Source organism: Cydia strobilella, chromosome 6 (genome assembly GCF_947568885.1).
Source record: "Cydia strobilella chromosome 6, ilCydStro3.1, whole genome shotgun sequence".
Classification (NCBI taxonomy): Eukaryota; Metazoa; Arthropoda; class Insecta; order Lepidoptera; family Tortricidae; genus Cydia; species Cydia strobilella.
The window spans coordinates 13015272-13039555 of NC_086046.1; the positions used below are offsets into that span (position 1 = coordinate 13015272).

The 24284-nt window shown below is 38.3% G+C and overlaps 1 protein-coding gene across 6 annotated transcripts in view; it reads right to left on the bottom strand.

The window, feature by feature from the left end:
* Positions 1 to 555: 555 nt before the first annotated feature.
* Positions 556 to 24284, bottom strand: part of LOC134742451 (trafficking kinesin-binding protein milt) — a 68430-nt gene continuing 44701 nt past the window's right edge. For all 6 annotated transcript variants that reach the window (XM_063675621.1, XM_063675618.1, XM_063675616.1 and 3 more), the window contains 9 exons: positions 17681 to 17811; positions 15612 to 15701; positions 9876 to 10090; positions 7417 to 7617; positions 5634 to 5776; positions 4972 to 5127; positions 4435 to 4585; positions 3572 to 3849; positions 556 to 2964 (listed from right to left, as the gene is read on the bottom strand). In XM_063675621.1, coding sequence (XP_063531691.1) covers positions 2513 to 2964; positions 3572 to 3849; positions 4435 to 4585; positions 4972 to 5127; positions 5634 to 5776; positions 7417 to 7617; positions 9876 to 10090; positions 15612 to 15701; positions 17681 to 17811 — 1817 coding nt within the window. In that variant the 3' untranslated portion in view covers positions 556 to 2512. The remainder of the gene's footprint in view (positions 2965 to 3571; positions 3850 to 4434; positions 4586 to 4971; positions 5128 to 5633; positions 5777 to 7416; positions 7618 to 9875; positions 10091 to 15611; positions 15702 to 17680; positions 17812 to 24284) is intronic.

Here is a 24284-nt window from a genome sequence, read left to right on the forward strand (position 1 = left end):
ATATATCATATAAACCTCACCGAAAGCAAGACATTATATCCCTTGGCTTTAGCCGGGTTTTAATGTTGTATGGAATTTCATTATAACCCGCCGGTCAATAACGTAATTTACATAATCCTTATTGCTATGACGATAAAACTGGTAGTCCTTCGTTACGTTCAGGATTCAATGTCGCGCCCGTGACATAAAACAGTGCTTTATCCCCTTAGCGTACAATCTACTATACTTATGCAATATACCAGTTTATAATTTTAAAACTAACACGGGACTTAATCGCGTACAAACTTACGTGTTAGTTTTAAAATTATGAGTGAAAATCGTGTTAGTTTAAATCAGTATACAGTATACCAATTTACTCTTTCAAAATAGAAAATAATATTATAACAATACATTATAATCACTTTTCTTATAAAAAATCATCGGGTTTAGGCAGGGTTTAGGTCCCAAATCAGTTAGTGAATAATTTGAGTACTTTCTTGATGTCTACTTATAGAAAACTATTTTAAAGTGAATAAAGTGATTGTGAACAGGGGTATTCAAGTGAAACTGCATAAGTTATCTTCGAATAAATTATATTCCTGTAATTAAAATACAATAATTATAATTTTAGATGTCAAATCTCAACAAATTGCCCTTATTCTACAGTTTATTTGTGCCTAAGGCTTGGGTACTCTCTCACTCGGGAATCGATCGGAATCGTCTCGCACTCGCTCGCCTCACAGCCTCACCTGACTACTTCACAAATGGTTCAAGTACACATACCGACACGACGCCAAATCAAAAATCAATAGACGCGCTACAGAAAACAACACAATACCAATCTGGTTAGAAATTATTAATAATTCTGTAAATTAACGACACATCACATTGATTTAAAAATAAACAAATCAATAATAACATTAAAAACTATATAGCACCAATTTCAGAACCTAAAGTTAATCACTGATTATTCATTTAACTAAACGACGGCAAACGAAGACAGCTATTTAAGTTCTGTAACTGATTTACATTCACTCTTGTGTTTGCTGATTCACCTCCACTATTATGAATTCGATACTACTTACACTATGGCATGCACCATTATTTTACTCAGACCCTAAGTTAGTAGTAACAAATGTTTACCCACTAATTAACTTTAATTAAAGCAACTAAATGAATTGACGTGGCCGTCAGCTCGTCATCACTGAGGAAATAAATTAAACATACATATTTACAATCAACCAAAGGATCTGCAGTGAAACTCTGAAAGGTACAAATGGGTGGCCATTGCTATAATGAGCCTCAAAGTATGACTGATTCTATGATACATATTACTAGGTTTTGATTTACAAAACATAAATAAATTTGTACTCTCCTACTTAAATGGAAGTTTGATTACATATTTACAATGATACATTATGATTTATCAATTACAGAAATTATAAGGATAAGCGCGATAACTCTTATCGTAATACGACCACTTCAATAACTACTTCTTGACAAAGCGTCTACGTAAATTCTAGAGTTAAGTCTCAGATTACTAATCAATAAATAACACAACCAAAATAAAATAATACACTGTTCGTGGCGGGGTCGTTAACAAAGAAAGAACTACAATGAATAGAGTTATCCGTTAACTCCCCAAATATACTTTCATCGTTTAATTTAATTTTACGCTTAATTATTATTATCTTGGTATACAATCATCTACACATCATTAACAAAAGAACTACAAATACGTACTCGTATGTAGTTGAAGATATTATCGTGTACCCATTAACACAGCTAAACTAGTTGACGCTGTCCGGCTGTTTACATTTTCCGTTAACTAGGACATCAATAGGATATGTTTGACAGTCAAGTCGCCGCCGTGCAGGCGCTTGCTATCTAGTTCAGCTGTCTAAATAGCTGCACTATGATATTAACCCTTTAATACATTTATTATTCGTTATTTTGTTAATGAAATTATTTAAGTGCACGCCTGGTCCTCATGACATTTCTCTCTTTTTAACACAAAGCGTAATAAACACTTGAGCTCTTTTATAGGAATGTTTTATAAAGAGAGGAAGAGAGACAGAAAAATGCCGCCAATCAAACTCAATTCAGACAAAAAAAAGATCTCAAGTTCGTCAAACCCCAAAACAAAACTTTTTATAAATGCACAAAGCTGCTCACTACAGTTAAATAATTCGCTACAAAAAATACACGTCAAAGGTAAAACGACTATACACAAATAACATAATAGGATATCAAAACGTAAAACATTATCTATCAAGGCGAACATTACGTTCACAGATGATTCAGATTAAATCAGCTAAAAAAGAGCACGGTCGCAATCGGAGCGATACGAAACAAAAGCACAGACGACCCTATCATAATCGTACGGAGTTAAGATTTCGTAGAGGCAATCTCAAAATTAAATTAAATGGTGCGTTACAATCGTCAACCGTTTAATTCCATCTCGTTCGACATTCCGTACGTCGGGGTTTGTAGATTTACAGACCGAAGGAACAAAACGCGATCATCGCGAGAATTATAGAAGACCGCCTTTCCTGCCGAACAGGAACGAGCTGAGCGTGCCGAGCGGGGAGGAGTTTCTCTCCTGCGGCGGAGGTTTCGGGGCCGTGCCCAGGTCCGTCCTCGGGCGGGGCGCTCTCGGGCGCGTCCGCCTGCCGCCGGGCGCGCCGCCGCCGCCGCCGCCGCCGCCGGGCACGTCCAGCGCGCCCTCGCCGGGGTGCGCGGGCACGCCCAGCACGCCCAGCGCCGAGTCGCGACGCTCGGCCGCGGCGGGGGAGCGCAGCGTGCGCTTGAGGCAGGTGAGCTGCTCCATGGGGCTGCGGTGCACCAGGCCCGTGTACAGCGAGCCGGGCGTCTGCAGCGCGAGCGGCGCGGGCGAGCCGTCGGCGGCGGGCGACGCCAGGTAGCGCCGCCGCAGGATCGACGTGCCCGACGCGATCAGCGCGTGCAGCGACGGCGGGGCGTCGCCTGGGAAATCAAAACGTCTTATTCAGTTATTTCTACATCATTAAGTGACCCTACACACGAGCGCTTTTTCAACGCGCGTTAAAAAAGCGCTTGAATCTGCCCGCACGCTAAATTCGATTTAAAGACTAAGGCTTAAAGTTGAAAATCCAACAACGCTTGATAAAAAGCGCGGTATCGTGTGAATAAATACACATGTCTCCATTTGTGTCATTCAAACGCTTTTTTAACGTGCGTTGAAAAAGCGCTCGTGAGAATGAGGCCTAACACAACCGTCTAGATGCAGTCTAAACCAAAATTCTAAACGAATGTCTGCATTCTGATATTCTTTACTTACTAAAATAATCGCTTCGATTTTCAACTAAGGAATAAAATCTATCATTATATTAGTAACGTACGTACATACGTACAAACATTACAGTCAGTTCACGCGAGTTTTAGAATTGACAAATATTCATTAGCTACATAGATACTGTGTATGATGGCGCCTCTGACCGGACCTTGGCGTAGCAGAGGGCAAAGAATCCGACTAACCGAGCAACGGACTATTAGCAGTATTAGCGGATGTGGCGGTGGGCGTGGCTTACAGACTATGTATTAGAATACTGACCGCGCCTTGGCGTAGCAGGCGGCGAAGAATCCGGCGAGCCGAGCAGCGGACTATTAGCCGGCGTGGCCGTAGGTGTAAACCGTCGCTCGACGACACGCTCGCAGAAGGAGTCGCGCCGCGACAGCACCGGCGACACGGCGGCCGACGAGCGCCGCGACGTGAGGCGCGAGCTCCACGCGCTGCCGAGTACGGACGAGCTCAGGCTGCTCATGCCCGAGCTCACGCTGCTGCCGCGCGTGCTGCTCACCAGGCTGCCGTCGTTCGGGTGCATCACCATACTAGAAAAAGGGGAAATTTTATAATTAAGAACTTACAAGAATTTCTATCCAACTAGAGCTATTTCTGGAAAATAAAGTCGCGTATAAACTGTGGGTAATTGTAAATATAATTGTCTGGTAAACCGCGTATAAACTACCTACAGCAGTTAAAATCGCTGTAAAAACTTTGAAGACTTTGATACGGTAAGACGGATATTATTAGTTCAGAGTAGCATGACATCTGCATTGCTAGGTGGTATTAAAATACCTAGATGCTAGATGTTGCTACCCGTAGCTACTAATTAACGCTTCCTAGATTTTTATGGCTATATAAACCGCTTATACCTAGTAAGTATACTAAGACAATTGATGTGGAAATTTCAACCAGTAAATCGAGCATAAAATTCCCATAGTTTTTGTGTACTTTTCTTTGATAGCCGAATATCGCAAGAAAAAAGAAAGACAATATAACGTCAATATGAAATTCCCTCACCAAACAGTATGGAAGCTTTAGAAAAACATAGCCCTCTGTTTCATCAAAAGAGGTCTGTGTATTGTTGTGTGTACTCTGCTGTAAACGATGAGAGTATCCCTAAGTGAGGTTACCTGTTAGTAAAGGTATAGACATGACTGGAGTGCGGCAGGCGCGGCATGTCGTCATCCTCCTCCACGTCGGACAGCCGGTACAGCCGCAGCCCTAGGGCTTGCGTCGAGCGGGAGCCGCGGACTCCGACACCCTCCTGCTCCTCTAATAACCCTGTAAATAATACACGTAAGTGTAACAACACATCAACAAGTGAGCCAGCGTAAACACTAATAGCCTACCGAGCCGATGACGTAATAAAATGGTTTCCAAAAATTGTTCGTTTGACTTTTTTGTAGTAGAAGAACTGCGTTGCGAGTCTTGCATCTTTTTACATGTAATGTTTTTGATGGGATACTTTTTGTACCGAGACTGACTGAAATACCAAGACACGTTCGTACGTTTCCGTCAAAATACGACGAAAAATTATGACGCATTACATCTGTAGATCTCTAAGTTGTACAATTTGAACATGGGACAGCTAATTTTATTATTCTGTACCCCATACTGTACTTTCCTCATTCAAGTTACATGACTAATGTCAATGATTGGTGGTTTACCTGACATGGTCGGCTTGGCGAGCTGCGCCCACGTGTGCAGCGTGAGCGAGCCCTCCATGGGCTTGACGATCTGCAGCTTGTGTGGAGCCCGGAAACGTGCTAAACCACCCGCCGCGCCTGCACCCCATACTGCGCTTTCTTCGCTTAGGTCACGCTCTGCGAATAAAATACAAGTATAAATCACCAAATATTAACGGATGATGGTTAAAAGACAGTGACTACTTTTCATATCCAGTAGTAGTCTTTAGATTGATGTAATCAACCTAATGTCAGACGGGAAGGATTGGTCTCATGCCGCCCACACCGGGAGGTTACTGCAACGTACAACAGATCGTTTATGGGTACAAGAGGGCCGAATGATAAGCTTTCAGTAATGATAAATGCTATAGAAAACTATTAGCAATAAAACTACCCACGCAAAAGACAACACTTAAAATTATTATCATAAGCACTTGAAGTTCGTAAACAGATCACTTAGAAACCCTCTGTGTATTTATTTCTGCTATCGAAAAAATATTGTAACAACATACCTGTGAAATAAAACTATGAATTATTATTATTATAAACTTTAGGGCTGGTTATACATGCAAAATAGGTTCATAAGGCTGGTTATAAATAACAACTATTTTCAATTAAAGATATACGCGATAAAGCGTATATACCTGTGCTACGCCGATGCCTAAGCACGTGCGAGGCTGTCAAGGATGCTCGTCGCGAGTTGATCTCCTGCGGTGTGAGCCTTCGCAGCGCATCCGCCAGCTCCGCTGCGCCCGGCGCTCCCGGCACGCCTTCACCGGTGCCGCCACTGAAAACAAAATCGTAGTTGACCAATGACCACAAAGTACTTATAATGTTTATTAAATTGTTAACCCAACACAGACTTGTGGTGTGTCGCAAAATCGCTTTCGTGTTTTATACTATACTAGCGACCCGCCCCGGCTTCGTACGTGTGCATTTGTTATACATATAAACCTTCGTCTTGAATCATTCTATCTATTTAAAAAAACGTATCAAAATCCGTTGCGTAGTTTTAAAGATCTAAGCATATATAGGGACATAATCCATCCAAACAGCAGGAAGCGACTTTGTTTTATATTATGTAGTGAAGCAATAGCGAGCGTTCATGAACTGAAGGGCATAGCGGCAGCACCTGTTTGCGATTTAGGCCACAAAGTGGCAGACCCTCCTACGCGCGCGGTCTCTATATAAACGTTTTAAAATATACGCTCATCTTTCGAAAAATACTCATAATTTTGAAATGTTTTTCCAAAGCAAAAAGTTGCCAACACTCATGATCGCGTAATAGTACCCATCCTAAGTATCCGTTATTTGTCTCCAGGCCAGAAACATAATGTAATGGAAGTTAATTTTATTGACATATTTAACCATATTTTTTGGAGTTCATATAAGAAAACACGACGTTTATTCTAGATTAGATTATACTAGAGATTTGCTTTGTCTAGTCAGTTATCGTCATATCAGTTAAAATCACAATCTCAACTCAATTTACTCGTTATCATGACCATAACAAGCCGGAATCGGCCGATAATGCTCTCAACGTGAACAGTGTAGTTATGTCAGTCCTAACAATAAACACACGCAATCTCGCCCACCTCGACCTGAATTAAGTTAAAGAATGCCCATTATTACCTGCGCTTTGTTACCGAAACGTGCCCAGACTCTTTCAATAGTTGTTTGTACGCAAATCTTTTGGCTCAAAGATATAGACGTAAAAACTAACTTCCGCCGAAAAAAGTTTATATTAGTAAAAGAGGCGCATGATTTCATTCCGAATTATTGCCAATTTTTACGTTGACGCCAATGATTTGTTGCTAAACTAACCACGTCCTAATTTTAAAGTTAGAGCCAACTGCGTGTTATAATATATTTGGCAACAGATGCCAAATCAAATAACGGAATGAGCATACTGTTATACAATATATCGAAATATTTTTAAAACATGAGTTGTTTCCAATATTTCACTGGCAAACATATTATTTTTGCGCTAATTCATTTGTCCGTTGACATTGCTTGTCTCATATATTATGGCAGGAGCGTGAAAATTTGGCACAAATACTACTCATTCTTTACACAATGTTTTTCTTTTTATTAACCTTGCCAAAGTCGTTTTTGAGTCGTCCACGACTCATTTCATTGCTTGTTTGTGTCAAAAAAATATTGTCTGATGTTGTCTTTTGTATACAAAACAGAATCTTATTGTTAAACATATAAATCTGACCGTGCGAACTGTATCAGTTGAAATTATTGGATAGAGATCATCAAATCCCGTGTCCGAATCTTCAGATGACGAGTATCTTGACATAATGCATTAAGAGCGGGAAGTATTGCATCTGGTTGCTGCTAGCCAACCAAGAACGCTCCGGATGCTCACCCTCCACAATTTCCACTCCACCAATACCATACTCATGTGAAATATGTACGTACGGGTAGAGATCATCCGAGTCCGTGTCCGAGTCTTCGAAGAACGAGTCGCTGGACAGCTTGGGCTTGGGGAGGAGGTAGGACGACCGCGGTAGCGGCGCGTCAGGCTGGTCGGACCCGGCTATCGACGCGCCGGACGCACCCGACGCGCCAGACCACCGTGACGCGCACTGCACCGTCTCGAACACTTTCGCCATGCTCGATCTGAAATAAAAGCGTATTTAAAATATGTATATATTTGCAATGCAAACAAATTGCACTGTGTTTGTTGGTTGTGTATGATCAGAACTATTCGGACGCATTAACTGCAGTCCCGTTAAACAAACCTACAACTTTAGACCAGTGAAGCGGCAAAATACCTGACAATCGGGCACATTGGTATACAAAGTTATTAACCAAATCGACTGTGTGTGTTGCTTTTTTTGCTAAGTTTGATGTTAACCGCAGAACGCGCCAGGAAATTGTTAAATTGTCAGTGTAATTCGGTTCACGATGTATTTGATTTACGAGGCCATATAATGTAATTGTGTCGTTTTCAAGCAAAAGGTTGTCCACATTGTCGCTTGCCATAACGTTATTCGTATAAAGATACCAGCAAATTTCGTTCTTATGGTAAGCGACAATGTGGTACCTTTGAAAACGTCACAATTAGTTACGTAAAATATGATTAGGTCCCACCTCTATAAAAACAATTTACTTTCTTACATTCTGAAACCGGTATTGAGGTGTAATTTTAGCAGGCCTCCTTCACTCGCTCAAGGCCACGCGCTATATGCCTACCGCTCGGCGTATCGTCGACGATTCAACCGACAGAGGGCCGCCGAACGCCCGCCTGAGCGCTCGCACCGCGCGTTTCCCGCGCCTACGCTTCGAAATGCCGAAACCACGAAATTATTGTGCAGTAGATGGGTGTAAAAGTCAAAAAACAAAGGAAAATTTGTCGTATTTACCGAGTAGTATTTTAAATCTATCTTTATGAATTTTGTCACCATTTATTTCTTTGAACATAAGTAGGTAAATCGTAAATGAAGGAGTTTTTTGATTCAGGTAATATAATTGTTGTTTTTAAATATTTGATTGACTAATAAAAATATGGTTTATTCGCAACATTTGTTTTATTACAATAATAACATAAGTAACAGTACAACCCTAGCGCATTCTTACGATGACGCGTTGGCACGTGACTCGCACGGCGAGCAAGGCAGTCTCGACTCTTTGTTCGCGTACTTATGGTACATTTCTTCTCGTCCTGAGCAGCAGGTATTATTATTAAGAATTTGTAGGCTATTATAGCGTAGGTATTTTCGCTTTTGTATGGGAATGATGTATCTGTTACGTAGTAACTATTTATTAATCTGTGATTTTAGTAACTAGGATATAGTACCGGAGGGTGCAACGAGATTAGCCTTGGCTCTATACCGGGTTAGCAATGAGAATCAAAATTCATTTAAGTATTTTTTAAGGTCGTTCTTTGGCTGGCATCTTTACATCCCTAGGACTCTTAGGGCCACTTGCACCGTAGCCCGAGGTTAACCCGTTAAACCGTTAACCCAGTGTCAAATGTACCGGTAACCATGGTAACTCCAGGTTTAACCGGTTAGCGGGATAGTACAAGTGGCGCTTAGGGGTTAAGTTATAATTTGTACTCACTGTTGCATTGGGTTGCTGACGATGCCGATGCCGGAGTCCATGCTAAGCTCGGAGTATATCGAGGAGAGCATCTCTCGATGTAAACTGGCATGGAGGAAGCCGGCCGCGGCCGCCACGCTGGGCATGAGGCCGCGCGTCGGCTCGGTTCGTTACGGCTGGCGTAGTAGTTTGTATATGTGTAATGTACTGTTATATAATACTCACTGTTGCAGCAGGTCGCTGCCGATGCCGATGCCGGAGTCCATGCTAAGCTCGGAGTAGATGGAGGAGTGCATCTCTCGGTGTAAACTGGCAGGGAGGAGGCCGCCCGCGGCCGCCACGCTGGGCATGAGGCCGCGCGTTGGCTCGGTTCGTTACAGCTGGCGTAGTGGTTTGTATATGTGTAATGTACTGTTATATAATACTGTTGCAGCAGGTCGCTGCCGATGCCGATGCCGGAGTCCATGCTAAGCTCGGAGTAGATGGAGGAGTGCATCTCTCGGTGTAAACTGGCAGGGAGGAGGCCGACCGCGGCCGCCACGCTGGGCATGAGGCCGCGCGTTGGCTCGGTTCGTTACAGCTGGCGTAGTGGTTTGTATATGTGTAATGTACTGTTATATAATACTCACTGTTGCAGCGGGTCGCTGCCGATGCCGATGCCGGAGTCCATGCTAAGCTCGGAGTAGATGGAGGAGTGCATCTCTCGGTGTAAACTGGCAGGGAGGAGGCTGACCGCGACCGCCACGCTGGGCATGAGGCCGCGCGTTGGCTCGGTTCGTTACAGCTGGCGTAGTGGTTTGTATATGTGTAATGTACTGTTATATAATACTCACTGTTGCAGCGGGTCGCTGCCGATGCCGATGCCAGAGTCCATGCTAAGCTCGGAGTAGATGGAGGAGTGCATCTCTCGGTGTAAACTGGCAGGGAGGAGGCCGGCCGCGGCCGCCACGCTGGGCATGAGGCCGCGCGTCGGCTCGGTTCGTTTGCGAAGCTGACGGAGCTGCTCTTGAGCTTCGGCGAGATGAGCGGCCACCTCCATGTACCGCTCCTGAACAAGTTACACGTAATTAAACTTAAAGTATTATGTACACGAATTACAATGTAACTTATAGCAGCCACTATAAGTGATATTGCGATCACAGCGCACCCTGAAAAGTCCGTGGAGTATAGCGTATCACGAATTTATACTAATTATTATATGCTACTTCTAATCTACAGGAATTAACAAGATGTCGAGTTATGCCTATGCATTAAATAAGATTAAATTTATGTATTTCACATGATTCTATATGTACAATAACAATAAATATTTATGAGCTATTGAAATAATATAAACGAATGCATAACTACTATCGTTACTGCAATTGTAAAACTCAATAGCTTTTCATGTAGAGCTGAGTGGTACTATTATTATGAGATAAAAACCTAACAATGAAACATTTATATCACTTTATATTGCCGTAATCGATCATAATAACTATTCGCGTGCAAACAATGAAAACGGGCAGATTTTTATATGTGATCCAATACAAAATAAGAAAATTTTGATTACTTCTTAATATATTATATTATGTAGTATATATTACATTTCACTTAGACAGAACTAAACTAATAACGTTAATAGATAAGTGTCTTGATGAATCAAAACAGCAATTATTTATGAAACATAATAAATAAATATTATAGAACATTCTTACACAGATTGACTAAGTCCCACGGTAAGCCCAAGGAGGCTTGTGTTAACATAATACTATTTCTACCACAAATTTCCTAATGAGCACACTGTTACGTTTCCATTTCAGCTCGCCTCCTTTTTAAACTTTGCTAATTCGAAAATGTACCTAATTATGAGTTTTATCGTTTCAAAATATGAGTGTTAACACTCTTTCCCGTATTTTTTTACAGCCCATTTTACTCGCTTTCGTGAAATACAAGACCTATAAATATGGAGACTGTAACGCCACTCCCTGATTGCGGCGCTGCGTACTTACAGCTGAGTGCCATTGTCTGCTATCTAGGACACGCCTATAGGGTAACTCAATATTATGAGCAATTAACGCAACGACATCGCGGTAGGCTTACACAGTGCACAAGGTTCTAGTTAAGTTTTTTTTTTTTTTTTTTTTTTTTAATTTATTGAATAAGGAAGCAAATTACAGTTTTTTAGATCATTACAATACCCATCGTAGGCAAAACCTTATGGAGGTTTGTGTGCCGATGGGGAGTTCGAGAATAACATAAAGAAAAACAATATTATATCCTATATCTTATCATAAATATGATTCTTAGTATACATAGCTTGTGTCGTTAGTTTTTAATAAGTGCATTTTAACGACATTTTTTATATGTTTACCATTTAAATATTTAGCACAAACAACTTCTGGCAGATCATTCAATATTTTAGGTAATATATATGTGTACAGCCTAGTGCCATATATGTTGTTATATTTGGGTATACAATATTTGTTTTGGTTCTGTAGACATCTTAGTTTTGTACATCTTTTGTGTTCTTTTAGTTTAGTAACATGGTGATATTCTTCTGTTAGTATGGCTAGTTTACACATATTTTGAACTGGGAGTAAATTACAGTATTTGAAAAGTTGGGAATAGTCTGTTTCGTACTTCTTTTTGATATGCTTAGGTACAAGTGTCTTCAATAATCTTATTTGTAAGTTATATATTTTTTCTATATATGTTTTATAGGTTTTACCATAAGTACTCAGAGCGTAACCGATCACAGAGTCAGCAAGGGCTAAGTACAACATACGTAGGGTTTTGTACGGTAACTTATATCTTAATGTTGACATTTTACTTAGGATGGCTCTCAACTTATCGCACACATAATTAATGTGTGGTCCCCAGTTGAATCTGTGGTCGATTATTAACCCAAGGTACATGTGCTCTGTGACCACTTCAATTTTTTCACAGTTACACGTTGTGATATTATGCTGGTGCAGGCAGCTATGTTGGTGTGCAAATACAGTAATATTATGAGTAGTTTTATTGTGAGCTGAACGAATATGCATTATCTTGGTCTTTTGGGCGTTAATTACTAAACCGACATCGTGCGCCCATTTGCAGAGGGTGTTAAAGTTGGATTGCATTATGCGTTCTGCGGCAGCTATGTCACGGTCGGCTGTGATAATGCATGTGTCGTCCGCGAACTGATAGACAGAGCCCTCAGTTATTATGTTGCACATATCATTAACATATAGCAGGTATTCCGTTGGGCCAATTATGGATCCCTGCGCCGTGCCTTTTTCGGTTTTTATTTCGTCACTGTATGTATTGTTTATTTTTACTCGTGTATGTCTATTTTTATGATAGCTTTTCAGCAAGTTAACTAGAGGACCCTGTATACCGCTCTGCTCTAATTTGTAATATAACGTTTCATAATCTAGCATTTCAAAAGCTTTGCTGAAATCAATGAAAACAACGAGCACATGCCTTTTTTCATGCATGTGCTCGTTGATTTCATTGTTGAAGTCGCGAAGTAGCTGAGAGGTACTTCGATTTTTTTGAAAACCGTATTGTTTACTGTTAATTATATTGTTTTGAGTCAAAAAGTTACTGATTTCGTTACCGAGGTATCTCTCAATTATCTTATCGATACACGACAATATAGTAATTGGTCTATAGTTATTACAATCACTATGCGCTCCTTTTTTATAAATAGGGCGTATTATACCCGTTTTGAGTTCGTCGGGATATACCGATGTGGCAAGGCAGGTGTTAATCAAGTGAGTAAGAATTGGTGTTATTTTAATACAATTTTTTTTAATGTCCATGACTCGAATTTTGTCATACCCAGGGCTTTTTCTATCATTTAGACCTTTAATTATTTTAGAAATATTGTCGCATGTCGCCTTTTTAACCCTCATTGCCACATCTGCGCCCCCGGCGAACCCGGTATGGTCCAGAATTTGTGTTTTACATGTAACTGATATTTTCTTTACATTATTTTGAAATTCTTGGGCAAAATTACTACATATTTCTCTTTCATTCATTTTAAAATATTTCATGATTACATCATCAATGGAACAATTTATTTTGCCGCACAGTTCATTAATTATGCGCCATATTTTTTTCGAATTTTTAAAATTTTTAGTAATTTCTTGAATGTACTTATTTTTAATGAAATTAATATATTTATTTGTTTTATTACGATACTTATTGTATAAAATTCTATTTTCAATTTTTTCCGGCGCTTTTTTCCAAATTTTGTACATTTTATCTCTTTGTTTACACATTCTAAGCATTTTTTTATTTACCCATTTACATTTTGTTTTTATATTTTTACACCTTATAGTCTTTTTACATTCATCGTATGCATTTTGAATTTTTTCCTTGACGAAGTTAAATATTCTATTCGGACAGTTGTAGGCGAGTGCCTCATCCCATTCAACCTGCTGCAGCGCAATATCGATCTTATCGTTGTCTAGCACGGTAACTAATCGCGCCGCGGGCGCACAGGCGCTTGCGCCCGTTATCGGTAGCGCACAGCCCGTTATGTAATGATCAGCAATAGATATGTTAATGACCCCGGTATGTACTGAGTGGCAATTGATCGGCCTCAAGAAGATATGATCTATACAGGATCTTGACATACTGTTTCCTTTACTTTCCTCACGGGTAAATTGAGTTATGCCACTCTCTAGTCCCAGTTCAGAAAGTCTATTTAAATACATAGTATTAATATTATTTTGTTTCTTCAGGTCAATATTCATATCTCCAATAATTATCAATTTGTTTTTGTCGGCGATGTGGTTTATAGTTGTACATAACTCGTTTACAAAGTGCGAATTATAGACGGTTATAGAATTTAACGGAGATAATGAAAATAAAGCGATAGCACAATGCAGGCACAGGCATGTCCCCATATGCTGGTAGCAGTTATTACATTTCACTACAATATCATCGCGATACGTACAACGTTTCACCTTCACCGTTGTCTATTTAAGAGTCCCCGGCAAGCTCGGCCGAATCGCACCTTCCCATACAAACGTAGTTCCGCTCTCATTTTAAAACTACGTGTTTGATTGTAATGAAACTTTGCACATACAATGACATGAGGTACATCTAGGTCTGTGATTAGTTGATATATCTCCAGTTTATAAAACAAACGAAATAGAACCAAAACAAGTTTTGTATGAAAAACTTAAATTCGCTGTATTTTTTTACACTATGGTATCTGACGCTACGTAAACTAATTACAGACATAGATATACCTTATCCTATTGTAAGTACAAAGTTTCAGAGCAATCTAGCTAGTCGTTTTAAAATTAGAGCGGAACTACGTTTGTATGGAGAACCGAGCTTGCCGGGGACCCTTAATACATCAGTAAAACCCGCTTAAGAAGATTCTGAAGGGACCACGCCAAACACGCGACTCACGTGGATTACACGGGAAGTTTTATTTTACCGTTTATCTTATATTTTAATTAAATCTCAATCGGGTAATAAACCTGCCCGAACATCGGCCATAATATCGGACACGAATTTTTATAGTTCGTGTGGTGACTGGTGACACTGACAAGTTACGTCAAAACTATGCTTAGAACCCAACTAAATTGATATTAGTAGGCCATGGGCTTTTTTACAAAACTTGAAAATATTTAGGCAAATAAAACATGGTTGCTTTTGGTATCAGTACATGAAATTGCAATCAAAAGCACGAGTACAAAAGATACATAGATGGACTCGAACAAATGAGTTTTATCATTTCGCATATTACGTAGTTACCTATTAGTGCAAGATAATTAGGCACGTAGTTTACAACACAAAATTAAAAGTATACAAGATTATTTCAATTTTATTTTTATCTTATCAAAACATATCAGCATAACAGTACAATAATTAATAACACTACCATTAATAGATTTATAATAAAAAGTAACCTAAAACTAAAACTACCTACAAAACTAAAATTAATACCTAAAAAAACTGCCATATAGTGCCAAAGATACTGGCAGCATTTCCTCGCTGAATCGCAACGCTAGATTATTTTTAATTAAGACTATTTTCATAAACTTATATATCTTAAAGCTGCCCTGGGATGAAAATATAAGTTTCTTATGTGCGTTTACATATTAACATAAATATAACAAACCACCACCAAAATAACAATACTCGACACGAGTTTCGCCTCTACGAGGCACTCTTAGTAAATGTTGCCGGTCTGACGCCGGGAACGAAAGCCGGTGGGAGGGTGTTAACATTAATTGCATGTAAAAAATACGCAAGTAAGTGTAACGGGTTAGCACTGATTGAAAGTAATATTTAGGTGTTAATTAATATGGATTTCCGCAAAGTAACGTCTGATTCTATTCATTATTTGAGGAAATATTTTTATTAGTATTCAATTATGTATATGGTGTTGAGGTGAAAATTTAAATGTTATATGTGCAACAAGAGATCAAAGGTGGTTTGATTCCAAAGCAAACTTAAAGATTCTATAACAAGCAATTTACACTCAAATCAAAAACCAACATTTATAAACTGTTGTCAGTTTATTTTATCTAATTCCTGATATGAATGTATATTATTTTAATGAGAATGGTTGAACTTACCTTCGTATCCGCCAACTCCGCCGCCAATGCATTTTGGTTATCTTTAGTTATTTCTAATATCCGCAACGTCTGCTGGTGTTCCACAGTTATCTGTGGACAGAACGATCATTACTCACTGTCAAGCCCGTGTCCCCATTTATAACCCTTGTTAGTAGACAACCGGATACTCAGATTTCAGTAGATTAGGTGTACAAAAGGCGCAGATTATAAAATTCTATAGCAGATACGCCGCTCTCAAACGTAACACAGTACCTAACAAATTAATTCATTATTACATAGTACTATGAGATCGTCTCGGGTTCAGGGTCGCTATTAATATAAATGAAAATCTCTATTCTTCAACTTAGACATATGTAAATGCTTTAATCAATTTAAAAAACCCATTACCGGTTCTACATCGCGGCACCGAGAAGATACCGACTAAAAAAAGTGATACGAGGTCTCGACGCGAAATAATTAACATACAAACTACAAATAAAGCAATCACTAACTATAACAATTATAAAACTAATTATATATCTATAATAATAGCAGTTTACGTTGCATACAGCGTGATGTATCTGCTTAATTGTTATGTTATCTATTCTTTAGTACTATAATACATCAGTGTGAAATAACATCGGGAAACGGTCCAATAGAGCTTATAATGAAATCATGTCTGAAAGATATATTTGTCAGGTTTAAAAAAGTTAAATGTGTCACGAACCACGAACATCCAGAAACGAAACATTTGGACACGCGTACGATACTTTTTTTATTACTACTGATAATGGGCATGCTTTTAATAGCCGCCACCATAAGTTATAATCTTCTTTTTTCATGGGTAATAAAAACTGTCTAGGGCTGAAATGAACTGCGCGATGTCTAGACGTCGTCTAATCGAATAACCTGAACCATACATTTATCGCTAAATCGGCTTTACTCAAGGCCTTTCCTTATAAATATCACTTAAACTCGTTCAGTCTTTGTATGACTTTTTCGTTTAGTAGGTACGATATTTGTTTAATAACAACAAAATACGTGGCCTTTCTCACAAGTCCTACTTTGAATGTTTATTATGATTTTGTAGGAGTCACACTGTTTATAATGATTTTGTAGGATTTATAGTAGATTGTTAGTCAAGGGATGAAAGGCACCCAATATTGAAGAGGTATCTCTCTCACTCCGTTCGAGCGCCAATAGTTCCAAGTCGGGATGGGTGCTTTTCACCCGAGTTAAACACTACTTTTCATTTCGAATATGAAGTAAAATATATGTGTATTTTACAAAACATGATATGACTAAGCATACGTTTTAGGGTTCCGTACCCAAAGGGTAAGAACGGGACCCTATTACTAAGACTCCGCTGTCTGTCTGTCCTCTGTCACCAGGCTGTATCTCATGAACCGTGAAAGCTAGACAGTTGAAATTTTCACAGATGATGTATTTCTGTTGCCGCTATATCAACAAATACTAAAAACAGAATAAAATAAATATGTAAGTGGGGCTCCCATACAACAAACGTGATTTTTTTGCCGTTTTTTGCGTAATGGTACCGCACCCTTCGTGCGCGATTCCGACTCGCACTTGGCCGGTTTTTATAGTACCTATGTATTTTTGGAGGGTACCTTCATTAACATTTTAAGTGAAAGTATCGTTATTTAAGGAATCGGTCTATGTCAGCTATTAGGTCTATGTTTCTCTGTGGTTTGTGGCGGATTAATCCGTCTTCAGCGTTGGACCTACGGTGCGGATATATCCGTCATTGGCGTTAAAAAGGTTACCTAATTTAGATTCTGAAAATTGTATTTCAGCAACTATTGGAATGAAAATTATACAAATAAATTCATTTAGAACCGAGTTTTCATTTGTTATCGTAAAAAATATATTGTAACATTGCTACGGTAGCATTGCATTGCATTACAATGGCTGGGGGTAGGCCCAGGAGAAGATGGCGAGACGACTTTGACACCTTCCTGTACAACTGGCCGGAGGAAGCACAAAATCGGGAGTTATGGAAAACCAGGGGAGAAGCCTTTACCCAGCAGTCGGACACTCAAATAGACTAAGAAAAAAAATTGCTACGGTACCTGATGTAGATTTTTCTCCGTAGCAGCGAGCCTCGCGATGACGGAGTCATACTGCTGTTGCAATTCCGCAGCGCGCTGTCGCTCCTCCGTCAACTCCGAGCCCAGCACACCAGCCTCCGAGTTCGCACTTGCTGTTGACATAACACACCCAAACTAAATATAATAAATATTGATTTGACATTTATTTGTGTGATGACACAGATATTTGTTCCCGAGTCATGGTTGTTTTCTATGTATTTAAGTATTTATATATTATATACACGGTGTTACTTGAGCCACTGAAAACCTGAGACACCCCAACAGTTTTTTTTATTTATTTTAAACTCATCTTGAGTATTTATTCTTTAATCCGATAAATATTTAAAATAATATTCGTTGTTTAGTTTTCTTAACAATTCTATTTGACTGGTAATTCTACACAAGATACTTCGTCGTACAACAGTTAGTGACATCAAACAATTGCTAGTTACCATCGTAAACACTGTTAACTGACCATTTGCATACCTTACTGCAACGAGATAAGGGTGTTGCTCATTGACAAATAAGGTGTCAAATGCTAGTTATTGATATTGCATTACAAACTTGTAGACTGGGCATGTAAAAATTATAAAAAAATTACCCCCATTAAAATATAGCGCAATCGATTCTCCTATCGATTCTGAACAAACTGTTTTTAGGTTTTCAGTGGGTCATGAAACACCGTGTATATCGTTGTCTGAGTACCCACAACACAAGCCATCTTGACTTACCGTGGGGCTTAGTCAATTTGTGTAAAAAATGTCCTATAATATTTATTTATTTATTATTATTGAGATAAACAAGGAGTCGTAAACTCGAAAAGTAAACCACGAACTAAAAATATCAGAAATATAATTTTACGGTTTTGCGAGGCGCCATATCTAATCTAGGGAATGTGTCGCTAGCACGCTATTCTCATACCATTTGATGAAGGATCGTCGTGCGGAAGAGGCTCATTCATATCTAGACGTACCATAAAAATGTAATATTAATTTCAATACTTTTAGGTGCGTCTTTTTATTTTCATAAAGTTGGATACACACGCTAAGAAGAATACTAGATATCGCAAATCCCTAGTAAGTAATCTAGACGAGCGGTAGCGTGTCCAGCCAAGTTCTAAAAAAAAAGGAACTGGCGACGCAGAAACCGTGTGTAATATTACACGAACCATTTAGAGCTACTTTTGACCCCTTCACAACTTGAAATCCATTTAACCTGTAAATTTTTCTCCATACACTACTACACTGTGTGACTGATAAAAGCTATTACAGTGTAAAAGATAAGAAGAAAGGAATTCTCAAGATATACAGCCAGATTTTAGTAGTTTCTGGTTTTAAGATTTTTGCATGCTAGTACAACCTGTATAGTACAAATAGCAGAATAAGCAACCAATTGTCACTTACCACCTAAGACACTATTGTACCTACTTATTCTTTGCAAATAAATCCTTACTTACTTACTGTACCCAATAGAAAGTAATCAAGTCATAACAGATTATGTACACTTTTATCGCCAATATCTCTAGAGCAGCAACGAATAATTTAGCCGGTACATTGCGCGATACATTACTCACACAAGCAAAAAAGGCTTTAGCTAAGTTTTTTACCTATATCCTCTTACATTCTAGCGTAGTCATTTTTATAGTGAAACAAATGTACCTTCCGTAAATTATTTTTTATGTCAGTCGTTTATGAACAGTTTAAGTACCGGCTATTTTATTATTTACATATTCTCGTTTACATAGTTTAGTACGAGTCGGACTCGCCCACCCCGGGTTCCGTACTTTTTAGTATTTGTTGTTATAGCGGCAACAGAAATACATCATTTGTATAGAATAGAATAGAATAGAATATTTATTTGCTTGAATACGTAACCATCAGATCTTATAAAATAGTTGGACACAGTATTCAGTCGACACAACATCAACATGCAAAATATTTACATAATGGTACAATAAGGTACATTTATTAATTACTAACATGCAATCATTAAAACACTATCATAATAAAACAATGTCAATGAAATTAAATTTAAAAAAATGAGAGAATTATGGTACATTAGTCAAAAGTAAAATAAAATAAAATAAATTACATATGTCAAATAAAAAAAACTGTCATTTTAAATATTACGTTTTAAATTTTAAATAATCCTTAAGAGCGTTCTTACAAGAAAAGTCGAAATAATGTAAAATTGATGATATTCCCGACAACATTTAAGATTTTACGCTCATTATTAGAAATAAAGAGTACTTGTTCCAGTAAGAGCGTCTTCTTATCTCTAGGAATATCGTTGTACATTTTAGAAAAAGGACTAATTAAATTAGTAATGATCTTTTTTCTGATGGTCGTTTACGAAAAACCGCGTGAAGCACTGAATTGTGAGCTCTTATTTGTAAATTTTGAGAAGTTTACTCTGCTAAAGTTAGATATTTTGTATTACTAATATCCTGTACTTTAGGAATATCGAACGATATTCTTCCTACATGCTTTTAAGAAAGAGAAAATCAATGTTAAACGAATTGAATTTTCTCTTTGAAACAAGTGTAAATTCCTACGAAAATCTACTTAGTATCGAAGTCATTTTTATACACGAGCAATCTACAACGTTTGCTTATACTGTTGGTATACATTTGTGTTTATCAAATTCTACTTTAATTTTTTGGCAATTTTTTGAAAACTACTCTATATTGCCGATGACGCGCGCTAGCGATCTCAGTACCGCGGCAGAGCTTGAAGAGGTTGGACCCGTGTTGGTCGGCTCCGCACGTTTTCGACGGCGACAACGAGGTTTTTTATCGTTGTGTGCGGCAGGCGCCGTGTAAAACGCTATACTGTGTGCGTGTAAACTGCGACTGAGAAACTTTGATCCGAGTACTGTATTTGTTGTTATAGTTTTATAATATAGTATAGTAACATAACAAACTTCCGAACAACAATAAAAATATTTGAAATTACCTGACATTTTATAGGTAGTAAATTAAAAAAAAACAGCCAAGTGCGATTCGGACTCGCGCACAAAGGGTTCCGTACTACGCACAAAACGGTAAATAAATCACGTTTGTTGTATGGGAGCACCACTTAAATATCTATTTTATTCTGTTTTTAGGGTTCCGTACCCAAAGGGTAAAAACGGGACCCTATTACTAGGACTCCGCTGTCTGTCTGTCTGTCTGTCCGTCTGTCACCAGGCTGTATCTCATGAACCTAGACAGTTGAAAGTTTCACAGATGTATTTCTGTTGCCGCTATAACAACAAATACTAAAAACAGAATAAAATTTGGTATTTCCTATAAAAAGGGACCTTATTGTCGATGGCGTTTACGCCATTATAAACGATGCTCCGATATAACTAAGACTGAACTTGTATAAGTTTTGAGTATGTATTACTCATCCTCCTTATGAACCCTGGCAGTACCTACTGGAACTTAGGTTTGGTGCAACATAGGCGCACACTGTTTTGATCATTCGACTCGTCTTGATGAGCAACTTGGGAGAGCAGTACTCATGATAGAGCTGATGCTGAACCGTGGCAGTACCTAGTGGATCTAAGGTTTGGTGCAACATAGGCACACGCTGTTTTAGTCATCCGACTCGTCTTGATGAGCACTTAGGAGAGCAGTACCCATGATAGAGCTGATGCTGAACCCTGGCAGTACCTAGTGGAACTAAGGTTTGGTTGACATATCAGTCAAATTTGACAGATTGACAGTTTTTGTCATTTTCAGGGAAAATTATCTTTTTGGGATAGAATTTAGCACCAAGTAACATTGTTAAGTGTAGATTTATGCTATCTGTCAAAATTGACATTTTTGACAGTTTTGGATCCCAGATCGAAACGGCTTGTCCGATTTTGATAGGACCTTCAACATTAGTCATGGGATGGAAAATTTAGTTTGACACATTGTCAAAACTGTAAAAATTGACAGTTTGACAGTTTTTGTCATTTTTAGTGAAAATTAACATGTTTTGTTAATGTTTGGTACAAAGTGACATAGTTTAGTGTTGTTTGACATATCAGTCAAATTTGATAGATTGACAGTTTTTGTCATTTTCAGTGAAAATTATCTTTTTGGGATATAATTTAGCACCAAGTCACATTGTCAAGTGTAGATTTATACAATCTGTCAAAATTGACATTTTGTGACAGTTTGACATTTTTGGATCCCAAATCGAAACGGTTTGTCCGATTTTGATAGGACCTTCAACATTAGTTATGGGATGGAAAATGTAGTTTGACACATCTGTCAAAACTGTCAAAATTGACAGGTTTTGTCATTTTTAGTGAAAATTAACATGTTTTGTTAAAGTTTGGTACTAAGTGACATAGTTTAGTGTTGTTTGACATATCAGTCAAATTTGACAGATTGACAGTTTTTGTCATTTTCAGTGAAAATTATCTTTTTGGGATACAATTTAGCACCCAGTGACATTGTTAAGTGTAGATTTATACTATCTGTCAAAATTGACAGTTTGTGACATTTTGACAGTTTTGGATCCCAAAACGAAACGGCTTGTCCGATTTTGATAGGACCTTCATCATTAGTCATGGGATGGAAAATGTAGTTTGACACATCTGTCAAAACTGTCAAAATTGACAGTTTGGTAGTTTTTGTAATTTTTTGTGAAAATTAACGTTTTGTTAAAGTTTGGTACTAAGTGACATAGTTTAGTGTTGTTTAACATATCAGTCAAGTTTGACAGATTGACAGTTTTTGTCATTTTCAGTGAAAATTATCTTTTTGGGATATAATTTAGCAAACAAACCATGTTCATTTTCACTAAAAAAGAGAAAAACTGTCAATTTGTCAAATTTGACTGATATGTCAAACAACACTAAACAAAACTTTAACTTCAATGGGCATTAACGTCTCAAAAATTTAATTCGAATTAACTTTAATGCAATTGGTGCGTAATGCAATTGGTTAATGGCGGAACTAATGGTTAATGCAATTGATCAATGGTTAATAAAATTAACAATTAAGGCCAACACTGCTACATATAGCTAAAATAGTTTCGCTACCCAAGCGGTACGGTTACCCTGTTCCTGTAACAATTACGGCCAACACTGCTACATATAGCTAAAATAGTTTCGCTACCCAAGCGGTACGGTTACCCTGTACCTGTACCAAATGTAATGACGAAACATAAACAAGCGAGTATAATTTCTTTCTAGTATAAAATAATTCTTTTATAATACAAAAGTAAGTACATTTGCACTGGATTTAGTATTTTCGTACCAAATAACAATAATTAGGATTTTAAAATTTAAGTACAGTTAGTGTCGTTATAATTGTTTTCTGTATGCTTCACGAAGGATCAAGATTATTTAATCCATCATTGTAGTGCGAGCGAGAGGGAAAACGTGGTAGAAGGGATCGGCATACTGAGCTCGCACAGCCCGCCGCAGCGCGTAAAATACCTAAACTCGCTCAACGCCGAAATGTAATAGCGCTCTTAACACTATAAAAGCAATGTTCATGTAGCCATTCAGTTAATTTTATTTTAAATACGTTCCCTTTCAACATTCTCAGCTCTATAGGGAGGTTATTGTATATTACAACACACATATTAAAAGCATTTCTCCTATATATATCAGAGGTACAGGCTGGCTGGTATAGTAGATGAAGAATTCACGAGTAGAATGAAGAATTGTGAAAATTTCAACTGTCTAGCTATCACGGTTCATGAAATACAGCCTGGTGACAGAGGACAGACAGAGGAGTATTAGTAATAGGGTTCCGTTTTTACCCTTTGGGTACGCGCTGGTAGCCTAGTGCCGTGGTAAGAGCGTACGACTTTCAATCCGACGCTTTTCAGTGAAGGAAACATCGTGAGGAAACCGGATTAATCCCAATAAGGCCTAGTTTACCCTCTGGGCTGGAAGGTCAGATGGCAGGCGCTTTCGTTAAAACTAGTGCCTACGCCAATTCTTGGGATTCGTTGCCAAGTGGACCCCAGGCTCCAGAGCCGTGGCAAAATTCCGGGACAACGCGAGGAAGATGATGATAAGAGCCAGTTGCACCAACACCAATCACAATGATGAAAAATGGTCTGATGAAAATTCTCATAACTCCTATAAAATGTTTGCAAACGTAATTACACAGATTTGGTGCAACCGACTCTCTGAGCAAGAAAGTGATGAACAACAGAATCAATAGCGAATAATTCCTTTCCATCGGTTTCTTGAGTTGGTTTCTTTCTTCCAAGTGATGTAATGAGACTTGTTGGAACAAGTATGGTCTGACAGGGTGCAAACCTTAATGAAAACACGCTGCAAGGCCACCTTGTGCCACCAAGTCTATCAACTTCTATATTCTTCAGTCTTCTTATATCTTCAATACAAATTTAAACAATACTGCTAAGTACCTACACTCTAAATCGTAATGTAAATTAAGTTATTCAAGAACGATATGAACTTAAAATTAGTATTTATTTTTAAGTGTGTAGGAAATCCGCCTTTTATCTATGTGAAAACGGAAAAACATCACACAAACGACGAACATGTTTTACGCTACGTATGGATTATGTCTAAAATCTAGTCTGCAAAGTTGGTATTTAAATTAAACATTGATAACAAAAACATTATA